This window comes from Melanerpes formicivorus, unplaced genomic scaffold, assembly GCF_026170545.1.
Source record: "Melanerpes formicivorus ecotype bairdi unplaced genomic scaffold, bMelFor1.0.p_v2 SCAF_5, whole genome shotgun sequence".
NCBI lineage: Eukaryota > Metazoa > Chordata > Aves > Piciformes > Picidae > Melanerpes > Melanerpes formicivorus.
Window position 1 is genome coordinate 23974255 of NW_027142357.1, and position 13263 is coordinate 23987517.

A 13263-nucleotide genomic window follows, 5' to 3' on the forward strand; every position below is an offset into this window, starting at 1 on the left:
GCCCTCAAGCAGAGTTTTAAGCACGCAGAATTAAACAGCTTCCAGAGACGCAGCGCTAGGCATGAGCTCTCGTAGCGGGGAGATGGATGGGTTCTGCTGGTCGACGAAGCTGTGGACAACCGTGTTCCCCCTGCTTTTTCCTCTCCTCCAGCACTCCCTGATCTGCAGGCAGAGCGGGGTGGTGGTGGTGCCAGGCTGCCTCCGGCAACAAAGAGCCGTGGCCAGCGCAGGGACAGAGGCTCAGCTCAGAGTTGTCTTCTGTGCCAGCAAAAGAGCTCATGGGCAAAACGCGTCCGTGCATCGGGGTGGGGGGGGGTGGGGTGGGGGTTGGTGTTGGAGGGCGGAGGGAGAGGGTGGGGGACGGGAAACAGACGACTTTATTTTCTTTAAAAGTGATTCGCAGTTTGTTCAGCCCTTAATAATCTGAGCTCCTGAGCTCGGATTTCACGGTTGAGAGGACAAGTCGGTTTTGTGTAGGGCTGGCTGGAGATGTGCGAATCCCCTTCTCTCCTCCCAATCCTGGAACTTCTGCCTCTCCCAGGAACCACCCTCAGCCGTGCTCTCTGGGGAGGTACTTCACACGCCGCACGACGAGTCCAGGGAAAAACGTAACCTCAGCGCGGGGCACTGGCAGAGCTTCAGAACTGTCAATAGTAAAAGACTTTCTCCAGGTCATATAGCAGACGTGCACTGTACACTGCTGTTTATTACAGTACACTCTGTTCACAACCAGTCACAAACGAGAGGTTTAAAATAGAGAAAATAATGTCAGATAAATGTTTTTTTTCTAAATATTATGCAGGTGTTAATTCTTCCAGAAATTGGTCACCACTGAACAAATATTTTAAAAAAGAAACTCTTGTACTTTGCTGCTATGAAAATATTAATGCTAATTATCTAGTATTAGGACTAAAACCTATACTCAGTTAAAATGCACAAAGCTTCAAGTCACCCTTTGTCGTTAATTTAAGTTACTTAGTAACACTCTCCTCCTTTTTAATCTGATCCAAATAAATCCAGAAAATGTGCAAACTATCAGAATGCAATGTTTCAAATTGAAATGGCATTGAGAAAGTTGCTAAGCATATTCAGGTTAAAAATCAGTTTGGGGCACTCTGTTTTCCCTGTTCCTTTCTAAGTTGTAAAAGCTTTGAGCAATCCTTCAGAGCAGAGCAGAAAGGTAAATAATCTTTGGTATTCTCAGTTTCAGGGAATGTTTAACTTTTTCTGTTCTTCATAATAGTACCATCTTTTCCTTGGTATTATTTTTACTAATTATTTATGTACATGAACAAAACCATTTTTTTTTACAAACATGTAACAGATATCCATAAAATTGCTACGGTTACATTTTGGCAACAGGGTCATTTATGTGCTGTGTTTGATTACTCTATTAAACAATTCATCTGAGAAAGTCAATCATTCATCTACATTACTCGTGATCAAATTTATCCTAATTTTGGCATACCCATCATTCAGTTATGGTTTTGTGATGATTCTATAAAAATCTCAATGAAGAGTTTCACTACTCTAAGTTAAACTTGGAAATTTTATAATGGAAATGAAAAATGAGAGTCTACTTCTCTCCCTGTTTACTTCAAGGAGAATACAATCACATCTGTAGATACTGAGAAAAAAATCCTAGCATTACACCAATTTTCCCAGTTAGATTAAGGCATGAATCCTGTAGGTCTACACTCACAATCATGATTTTGGGCCTATTCAGGCAATGATTTATTTAAAAAAGAAATAAAAAAAAAAGAAGGAAAGGTGTTTAACATGACTCTGAAAGGTAATAGTGAAGCGTAACAAGCAGTAACATGAATTACAGTACTGAAAGGCTTACAGTTTCATTTTACCTTGTCAAAGGACAATTTAAAATGTGCTTATCTGACATTTTCAGTCATAAGTTCTTGTTGCAAGAAGTCTTAATTCTTGAGTTCTTGGCATATCCATCGAGTAAAGAAATCAAATGTATGCAAAACTTGGGATCCACTGAATTCTCATACATTAAGACTGTACTTTAAAGTGGGAATTCAGATGCCGAAGAAAATCTTCCTTAGATGTTACGGATGGTGGGAAAACTTCTCGACAGAATTCACATTTTTTGGACTGATTCAGTTCAGAGTCTGTGTAAGCTTGTGCCAGCAAATTATTGTCTTGAGGCTGCCAAATGAGCTAGAAGAAACAGAAAATTGTTATTGATACGATTTACAATATAGTTTACATTATGCTGTTGTTTATGTTTATATATAAAAAAGTACCTGCCTCTTTAAACTATGTGTCCTTTACACCTGCCTAGAACTTGAGAGTGCTCATTTAAGAAAAGCAAGATAGAACTTTGATTATTTAACCTCTGGTAATCATACCATCCTTGCAAACACTTTAAATGCTTTCATGATAAATACTGCCGAGTAGGAGTTTGTAATATTCGTATGATGCATGCTAAAGCTTTTCTTTCACTTTGCATTTCAGTATTTTACTGTGGAAGCCGCAGTACAAACTAGCCATCTAAAAGAAAGGAGAAAGCACATTTTTACCTTAGAATAAAATGCTTCTTGTACAGAGTTAACATGAATCATATTTTATTTCTGTTCCTATTGACACATAACTAGTTTTCAGTTTACTTACAAAATGGCTGGAGCAGTGTCATATGGCTTAAGTTACTTACTTGCTCTGATTGCCTTTTAGTGTAAACATGTTTCAAATAATCTGTTTTGGGATTCCTTCTTTCATGACAGCATCAAATTCAATGGGTATCTATCCATACATTCAGGCAGTTCTGAAAACTATGCTAGGTTTAGTTCAGCAGCTCTTCTGCTCTTGGCCCCTGAGCTAGCAAGCTTAATGCCAAACAGGTCTGTTTACCTGATACTGGAGTTCGTGGGACTTCTACTTCAAGTCAGAGTCTACACTAATTATTTAGCATTGTAATAACTAGGAATCAAAAATTCTTCTATCAGTTTTCAAACTAAAGTTAAAGATGAAGTTTGATTATCTCAGTAATAGTGATGCAAGATGAAATACACAGTTATTTTGTATGTCCAGAACCATTAGGTTTTGAGTCAACTGAAAATTAAATACACACTGCTGTGACTACAAAGTAGACAGAATGGCAGCAAACTGGTATGTGGGGATGGAACCTAGAAGAGGAGAACATCCTATAGTGTTGTTTTTTTTTTTTTCTGGCTCAGTTTTCTTCCCTCTTGCTTCACTTACACATGGAAAGGCAAGCAAGAATACTTTAGAAAGTAGTTTCTTTAGAAAGTTTGACATTTTTTGCTATCAGTACTTACCCAAGAGTTTTATTTTTCGTTTCATATTCAAGTGTCATCATGCCAAGTAGAATCTATTGTTTATTCCTCCCATGGTAACTCACAGTACAACTAACCTGGCTTTCATAGTTAAACTGTCCTTTTAAACTAGTTAAACTTCTTGGGAGTCAATTTCCTGTCCATTCCCTGTTTAAACACTGTTTAGCTTATCACATACCAATAGCAGGTTTACCGTCTTTCATTATGGTCAACAATCCATATAATTAAATCGACTAATTAGTAATTAAGTGCAATCACACCACGTTTTTCAGCTCAAAGAGCCTACTTATTGTATGTGGCTGGTGTAAATTGCATATTAAATCTATCTAGTCACTGACACACTTAAACATCCTTACAGAAATGTGTTTGGAATTACTTATTTCTGCTACCTTAAGATGTAAAGCACCATTTAAAAAATTATGAAATAGTATTGTAAAAACCCCACAAAGGACATAACAAAATTTCTAATCTTAGAAGCAGAACAAAGGGAGGTACTCCTCCAGCAACCCACCCAGGCAGGCACTTAACTTCCATTTCTTTCTTTGAGTGTTAAGCATGCACTTAATAAGCTTTTCGGAATAGAGATGTAATAAAGCACAAGTTCAATTTCAAAAGCATTCATATTCAGATTTAGATCAATAGACTATCAATTTGCTTTTAAAACCATGAAGATTCTTAGAAATACTTTGGGTGGGAGCAACCCCCTCAAACTGTGAATACTGATAAACACATGCATCTATATGCAAGTCTCAGTTAAATGTAGTCTGTAAAATTCTAAGTCCACTAATATCCATGTTTATTTTAATCTGCTGCTCTTTTCAGTCACATGTTTTTTAAAAAAGTTACATGCTAAGAAAACAGTACTGAGTTTTCACATTTAGTATCCACATAGAAGGAAAGAGCTAAATTTATTACAGCAACTGAGAGCAGTTCCAAGAACTTACTGTTGCCAAATCTATTGCATTTATGGGGTTTTCCATTTTATAAGTTAACATATGTAGTAAATACTTGAAAGTTTTATCTACACTAGCAAAAAAAAATATATATAAAAAAAAAGTCAGGTAGATAATTCCTCCCTGCTGGAGTTTAACCAGTGGCAGGGATGATGGAAGCCATAAGCAGTGTAATTACCCCTTAGAAAGGTGTTAAAAATACTAAGAACAACTTATGCATATGTTTTGATACGGTTAATAAGTCTAAAGGGGACGCATGGAAGTAACTTTAATATACATATAGATAATCTGTGAATCAAACCTTTAGCACAATTAACAGCCAGTAAAACCCTTTAAAACTGAGTCAAACTCAGTGACCAAAGTACTGAATAACCCCTTTTTGCAGACAGCTGAATAAAGCTGATAGATGCCTAAACATATTGATATATCAAGTATTTAATAGATTCTAAAATAATACTGACTTGTTTTAAACAAGCTTCTGATAAGAGGTAACATTTGAATTGATGTCCTGTATGTTCTACACTGCTATTGTATATATGCCTTGAAAATATTGAAACAATTAATCATTAGCTTTCTTTTCCACAAGTATTAGCATTATTACTTCTTTTTCCCCCCAAAGTGGAATATTTACATTTTAAATGATGGCTCCAAATTAGTTTCCTTATTTTTCTATTCTGCCACAATTCTTCTCGACTTTTTAAGCTGCACAGTCCCCTATCAATTTATAATCACATACAAGCTTTTCACTTGCTGTAACGCACAATGCAGGGTGCCATCTATTGAAAAATGAGTACACAGACTAACTAGTAAAAGAACAAGCTGGAGAGGGAATACAGAAAAAGAGGATAGTAGCAAGCAATGGAGTGAATGCTTCACAGCTCCACAGGAATTCTACCAGTGATAAAACAAATGGTTTAATTTAACTCAGTCACAACTGTAACTGAGGACCCAATGATAAGTAAAGCACAATAAAAACTATGATTAGTAAGTTGGTATAGAATTGAGATATTCTACATCACAAAGAGATATTTAAAATACATTAAAAAAAAAATAATCAAGTTTGTAGTTTAAAATACACTGAACAGTGAACTTTCCATGCTTTCAGCTTTTAATCCAAAACTGGTTTGCCATGGAAAACTAAACTAGATGGGGTACACTTTAGAAGAAGAAAACATCAAAGCTATCATGTCCTACAAACACTTTCCAAAGGCTACTTCTGCATGTCATGCAGTGGCCAAATTCAGAAGTAAAGCTTCTCTGATTCATATTGTCATTAGCAAATAGCACAAAACTGTATCAATGTAAGTAGTAAAAGCATGACAATTCCATTCTCACAGAATTCCTGAATATCACTATCTGCTTATTCTTGAAAGGCTGTCCTCTTACAACATTTGAGAAAAACCACAGGAACATAAAAATATCAGTCTGTAAGGGTCTGTTAATAACTTTGCCAGCAATTTGAGACAGGATGTTACACAAAAGAATCAAAGTATTCAGAGACTTGATTGTTGGAACCTGCAAAAATGTTTTTCTGCATTACAGCAACTGGGCCTTGCTTTCAAAAGCTCTCATGGACTTCAAGTAGCTATAATTGAAATTCAAACCTGAAGTACCTACGTAAACCTAAAATAAAGCATTTTAGTCAACTTCCTTTCACTTGAAAAAAGTATACTTTCTTTCTTAATGCCTTAAACGAAGACGAAAAAATGTCAAGTTTTCTTAAAGAGAAGGAATAGGGTGCTGTTTATAGCTCAGAGATAAAAAGTAGGTAATCTTTTTCACAGCAAAGTTGTTTATGTTCAGCTTTTTAATTAGTTCATTTGTCATATTCTTTGCTGTACATTAAAAACAATTAAAACAATTATGTGCCCTATTCAACTGAGATCAAGGGTAGAAAGAAAGCAGTCCAGCGGGCAACTTAGGATTTATGACAGCTTTGAAATAGATATAGAAGCAATTAATATCTAAATGAAATTAAATTTGCTCAAGCATATCTAGGTGCTTACATCTGCTTAAATTCCTGCCCTTTCACTAGAATTGCCTTATACATGTACTTCAGTATCAGGAAGCAGAATTGAAGAGATAATGACTTTAAAAAAGATGGATGAGATGCCTTCTACAATATATTAATCCTGTCTCAAACATTGTTGCAAAATAGTTGCATGAATCGATACCATTTTTTGAAATGCACAGTATTTGTGGAAAGATACCTGATGAGGACCTCTGATGGTTGTCCCAGCAGCTTCTAAAGAAGAAAAAATTACTTCAGGTGCACCCTGGTTTGTGTGCTTAGGTACAAATGTGAAACCAGTGTCTGTTGTTTTTAAACATATTTTGTCATGGATATTTTCTATGGGCATCTTTACATGATTTGGGGGCTTTATTTTGTCAACAGTGAAGTTTTGTAAAGCTGAGGTCATGAGATCAACTCCATGAGCTTCAAATGAGTTAGGTTCCAATTTACTGAGGTTAACAGCACGGTCTCTATGCTCCAGGTTAAAATGATGATCTTGAAGCATGTTTTCAGCTACACCAGTACAAGGAACTGTTGGTTTTTCCCGAGTGCTCTGCAAGAAAGCAGAGTCATTGACTGTAGGTGGAAACTTGACATTAAATTTAGAAAGTGATTCTACAGAGTTGTTGTCCTCATCTTGGCCCACTCCTCTTGGTGTGATAGATGTGATGCATGATGCACCTCTATTTATATCCTTTATAACCCGAGGCTTAAAAAGCTCTTCTGCTTGTTCATCAGTTTTATCAGTACACTGTATCGGCATGGAAAACGGTATTTCTGTGAAGAAAGAATACAGAAAACATTAAATAGTTCACTGAAATATAGTTGTTAAAGTTGGGGTGTTGTGGTACTTTTCCCAAGAGGCTTTTGATCTCCCTTCTTGGCTTTTTAACCTTTATTTTTTCTCTTTCAGTTTGAACTTTCAGAAACATGAGCTCTGACACAAAAACTAACAGAACAGAAATAAAAGGAAATAATTCTGTTCTAGTAATTTTGTTTCCCTTTGCTCTATGGCTACAAACATTTTAACTTTATTGAAAATTATGTTGTCCCATACTCTTAACACAAACCTGCATATATTTACTGACATGCTCTGGCTGAAATAGAATCTGGAACCAAAACCATTTCATACGATGCCAAGAACATGCTAGGCACCATAAGCATGATTTCAGAAGGTATCCAGGTATCAAACACCCATTAGTTTCCAAATTAGGTCAATATTTAAAATTAATAACTCTTCAGAAGGGGGATGATATTTTCCTTTTGTGTTGAAAATTCTTCCTACATTTTTGGCACTTTATTATGAAAAATGATAAAAATATACATGGTTAGTCCTGTCCAGGTGAGGGAGTAACTTCAGTGCAGCAGCCTTCTGACATTGTGGTATAGTAGGCCACAGAAATAACAGAAACCAAGCAGATTAAATCCATATAATGCACAGCTTTTCATGCAGTTGAGTTGGGGACTTAAATTTAAGGAAAACAAATCTATTCTGAAATAAGTTGCCAAGAACTCATCCCCCAAAATTCCCACCCCCAAATAATAAAATTTAGTAGTGTCAGAATATAACAATACATTTCAGACATAGCCATTTGAAGGCATAAGCTACATATTAGCACTTCATGTGCCAAAATTTCAGGAATGGTACAATTTAAATTAGAAGCAAGTGCTGAAATCAGTGTCGTTTGCTTCAACCATGTAAGTTTGGCAGGTGTTTCTTGAAATCACTTAGAAGTCCAATGCTACTATTAAGAAAAGCTAGTAGGGAATACGCATAGTAAGCTACATTATATTAAATGCAAACATTAGCAGAACTGGACAGAAAGGATCTCCTCCAGTTCCAATAAGCCTTTCTTTTGTTCTCAGAGTGCCGGATTAAGCTCTTGTCCCATACAACAAAACAGTTTTCAAAAGCCTGTACAAGGAAGTCTAGAAAGTAAGTTCTATGACTCTCCTCAGTCCAGCAGTTTTGCACTAACAGATATGAGGCTAGAGACATTCATAACAGACATCTTTTGAACTGACAGCTAAATTAAAAGCAAGCAAGTGCTGTCATTCACACAGTATGAGGGGATATCACATGTAGTAAGTGCCTGCCTCTCACTCCAAGGGACAAAACAATTACAAGAGCCATTGATGTGATGACTGTCTTTTATAGCATGTGATTTGGAGCATTCTTCACAGAATGGCAAAACTGGCGATGAGTTTTCTTGGTGAAATACTGAGTACCATGTGAACAGACTTGAAAAAGGCAGATGGTAAACAGTGGAAGTACTTCTATGTATGTGTAATTTGCAGTATTTTCAAATATAAAGCAAAGCTTTCAAACAGTTGAATCACAATAAGAGCTTAAATATGATATTACCAGTTTCAGGTTCTGGCTTTATCTTAAATTTACTCAGTTGGTCTGTTTGGTCTCTGGCTAGCATACATATTCGATGACACTCTTCTTCCATGTCATGGAAAATAGTCTCCAGATTCTCTCTGGAAGATCAAAATTGTAAATTAAAAAGCCATCCAATTCAGCTTGTGACCTTTAATCTAGTCACACCCGCAAACCGGAGAAAAACAATAGTGTAAGCTACTTTTCTTGGATACCTTGTTCCTCAACATATGTATGCATATTTTTGTTCTTCTCAGTAAAACAAGCAGAAAAGAGAAAAGAAAATGTTGTAAAATAGCTGTTTAGTCGTATATCACATACACATACATTCAAGCTCAGGGCCTGACCCTGCAAGGATCCACCCCACCAAAATCCAGCCTTTACATTTCTTTCATTTCCCTCATTTTTCCTTGTGGAACAGCTTAGCTTTCACAGGCATACTGTTTCCATCTTGTTCTAGGGGAAATAAGATACTGCTATGAACATTAATTACTGTCCATTGTTTTCTGTGTGCTTCAGACTTGGCAGGAGAAGGAACACACAAGCATTTGTTACTGCTCATTCCTTATTTGTCTATGCGACATTTTGGAGAGGGGCTTGTGAACCCATTCCTTCTCTGTTTTATACAGTATCACATGATTTTTCCTTTTATTTTCAGGGATATTTTTTATTATGTGTTTTTAGACTACCATATGAGCACCCAGTGTTTACTTATCTGCACTAAGAATGATAAAAGCAGTGTTTCATGCTGATGTGAGCTTTACTTGTCTAAAGGCCCTATGTTATTCAGTTATTAATGCATGCCTAAAATTCCATTGTGAAGTTTTTATAAACTTGGTGAGTAATTTACATTTCTAAGCACAACAGCATGAATTTTATAAAATGAAATTTGTGGATGAAAACTGAAGTTGGTGACAAACCAGGTTGAGGTTCTCTTTCGCATCTTTGTATTGAAAGAGCTCAAAAGGCCTCTTTTCGTAATTCAGTGAATTGTTTTCTTTTTTATTACTTATTTATATAGCAATTAGGACTGTCACAAGCTGTGTTCCTACTTCTGCTGAGCTTTTCTCTTTGAAGACAGAAATGCCTATTTGTATCTCATTTGGAAAAAAGGATAACTACAGAAGGAGTTAAAGTTGCTACTGGTAACACTTGAATTCTGATCACTTTTCAGGTGTTTTGATACATGTGAAATTAAAAAAGGCTCTTAAGACAGGTTTCTAACTAGCACATTAAAATATACATAGTAGATGAATCAATCTTAATTTGCTAGACATTGTGATACTGTAATCTTATGAATGTAAGATTACCAGTAATCTTACCAGTCACATACCTCTTTCCAAGAAAACAGTAAAGTAAGGGAGCTATTTGAGAGCAAGAAGACAGAAGACGGGTAAAAGTGTTTAATTTTTTAGATGTAAGTCAGTAAAGACAAAAAAGTCTTTATCACATTGCAGTCTTACTTCCTTTTTTTCTCAACATAAAGTCAGACTAAAGATTCACATAGTTCACCAAACCTATGTCTAATTGGCCAAAAGCAGATGCCTAGGCAATAGCACAAGACAGCAAGGTCTAATGATACTTTTCCCTAATACTCTCCCCTTGCCTCATCTTAGAGAATCCTCTACCTGACCTCAGCAAAATTGTTAAAAATGGTGTTACTGTCTATCCTGTAAAAAATTCAAACCTAAGACTTTGGTCAATCTTTTTCCAAAAACACTGTCTAAGGAGGAAATACTTGCTAAGAAAATCTACTGCTTTCGGTCTCTTGGTCATAAGCAAGGGCTGTCTGGTTTCAGTTTACAGATAAACTGGGTTTCAAACTCTCCCATTTAGGATGGATCAGGCCAAGAACTGTTTCCATATGCTGACTATCAGACCTCCTCCTGGCAGTATAGCAGGCTCCTCTGCTGTGCTGCCATCAGTTAATCCATTATGGTTGTACATTCCTGTTCCGAAGAGAGTTAATGCAAGGGGGTTAATGCTTATCCAAAACTCAGTGTTAATAGCCACTGCTGCTGCCCACAGAGTTTAACCTCCTGCTGAACCAAGTGGCTATTTTTCCTCCTCTCAATTTATCCCTACATAGGTACAAAGCTCCAGCTATGATTCCATGTAGTTATTTGCTTTATTACCTTCTCACACCAGCTCTCTAGCCTCTGCAGCTCTACTCTACCCCTTGCCCTCATCCAGTTTTTAAGGTACTGGGTAGAAAAGAAGGAACTATCTTGTTTTATGTAATGGCAGAAAACACAATGAAAAGCAAATTTTAAAAATGCTGCAAAAGTATTTACCTTTCAGGTAGGGGTGGAATGCCAGCCATTCCTAGAGATAATTCAGGCTTAGCTGGAATGACTTTCTTACTTTTCACCTTGAAGTAAAATACGAAAATATTGATCACAGGTTAGCACATTAATTTTGCGCTTCACCCTGATATGAATAAAAATGTCACAGGATCTTCACCTAGTCCTTCTGGAAGATCTCAAAACATTCACAAAATGACAAAAGCAATTTTTTACTGTTTGTATGAAATTCCTATTTTTAGTTTACCTTAGCAACTCACTGTGGCATTTCTCTGCCCATATTATGGTTCTAGGAACATTGCTTGACTGTAATTCTGTTTCAGTCATAGATAAGGTAAGATCACTCATTGTGCATAAGCTTGTTAGTGAGGTATCTAGGTATTTTAGCTCCTAAAAATCGATTTATTCTCTGAAATTTTCAATGAACACATCACAAGCTAATATGTCAAATAGTTCTAGCAGGTTTTAAAATGAGTTATTAACTTTGACTGCCACCTTGTGTTCACTCTAGTATAACACAAGGGAAAACTACAATAACCAGTCATTAACTTGTTCACTGCATTCACATTACCAGATAGCCTGGGTAGTTCCTCTGCTCCAAATCAGACACAGAACTTGCTCATATGCCTGCCAAATCAGCTGTTTTCACTGATACATTGTTTATAATGATAGAACCCTAGCCTACAGGTTGGTCTTACTTTGTACAAAAGTGCAGCTGCAGCTCCTGTAGACACATTCAAGCAACATTATACTTAGCAATATGGGTTACAAATGCTTGCTACAGTAAGTTAAGGAACACTTGTGAAGTTCAGTATCAACAAGTTATGTGTTTCTGTGCTTTACCCAAATTAACTTTAAATTAAATACATTTACATGGTTAGATTCTCATTCATGACTGCAGTCTAGCTACGCTGAAAGGACAGATTAGTATTCTGGACGATATTCTGTAACAAAAATAAGTTAACATAAAAGTGAAAAAAATCCACTTCACCTTGGTGAAAATTTCCAACTGAAAATTCTAAACCAGATGTTTCCATGAATACAAAAATGTTAATGACATAATTAGCATACAAACCGACTACTATGGATTTAATAGTTCAGCATTCCCTGGGTGCTTTATATACTTCAATGAGAAATTAAAGTATAAATTATATAATGCTGAAATTTAAAATCAGTTTTTTAGACTAATTAGAATAAATAACATTTGAAAGAAGCCATGATTTACTATTTAAAAAAAAAAATAATTATCTTTACTTGGTTTCTTATCTTACCTCCCTTTTATATGTTGGCATCTGTACACCCCTTTGTGCTTCATTTAGTTCTTTCAGTTTGCTTTTTAGAGTTTTTATTTTATCTTCTTGGTTGGAAATAATAGATATAAGCTTCCTTTCCTTTTGATTGTTTTTGTCCTCAAGTTGCTTCAGTTTCATGCTCTCGCTTTCTAATTGTTCCTAAAAAAGAATTTTAGAAACACTAGTACAATTAATAGAGTTGAAGCCTGTGTGATACTCAGCAGTCTGGAATAAGGAAAATTAAGCTTTTGCAACATAAATAAGGGTCAATCTAATGTATTACATTATTAATTTGAAACTGATCTTAAAGACCTTCTACCACTACACATAGAACTCATCATAGATGATTACTCTTTTGGTATCGAAACTAGGCATCATGGTAGATAAAAATCCAGGAAAACAGATGAAAAAACCACAACCAAACATCAAAAGACGGAGAAAAAAAAAGAAAAAAGAAGAGAAAGCTTTTTTAAATATTGTTCTGGAAAAAAACAAAACAAACCAAAACAAACCCCAAACATGAAGACTAAAGATTTTAGGCTAAAGAACCTGTATATCATCTTCTGTAACTAATGCTACAGCAGCTAGATTTAATTTTCTCCCGAGTCCAGTAAGAACACTATGAAGAATTACAGTACTATGAGGCACAGAAAGCTCAAAGGTGGTATCTGATGAATGACAAATGACAATCATCTCCAGTGAAGTGGGGATAGGATTACAATTTCTATTAAGAGGAAATAGAAATACATAAAAGTAATCTTAACAAATAAGTTTGCAGATGACACCAATCTGGGTAGGTGTGTCAATCTGCTAGAGGCCAGGGAGGCTTTACAGCAGCAGCTGGACAGGTTAGACCGATTATGCCAAGGCCAGTTGAATGAAGTTCAACAAGGCCAAGTGTCAGGTCCTGCACTTGGATCACAACGACCCCATGGTAAGTTAGAGGCTTGGCAACGTGTGGTTGGAAAGCTGTGACCTGAATATGAGTCAGCAGTGCACCCAGG

At 36.1% G+C, this 13263-nt stretch overlaps 1 protein-coding gene across 2 annotated transcripts in view; it reads right to left on the bottom strand.

The window, feature by feature from the left end:
- Positions 1-686: 686 nt before the first annotated feature.
- TANK (TRAF family member associated NFKB activator) overlaps positions 687-13263 on the bottom strand; it is a 29859-nt gene continuing 17282 nt past the window's right edge. For both annotated transcript variants that reach the window (XM_068138769.1, XM_068138770.1), the window contains 5 exons: positions 12239-12418; positions 10959-11035; positions 8647-8765; positions 6478-7058; positions 687-2178 (listed from right to left, as the gene is read on the bottom strand). In XM_068138769.1, coding sequence (XP_067994870.1) covers positions 2011-2178; positions 6478-7058; positions 8647-8765; positions 10959-11035; positions 12239-12418 — 1125 coding nt within the window. In that variant the 3' untranslated portion in view covers positions 687-2010. The remainder of the gene's footprint in view (positions 2179-6477; positions 7059-8646; positions 8766-10958; positions 11036-12238; positions 12419-13263) is intronic.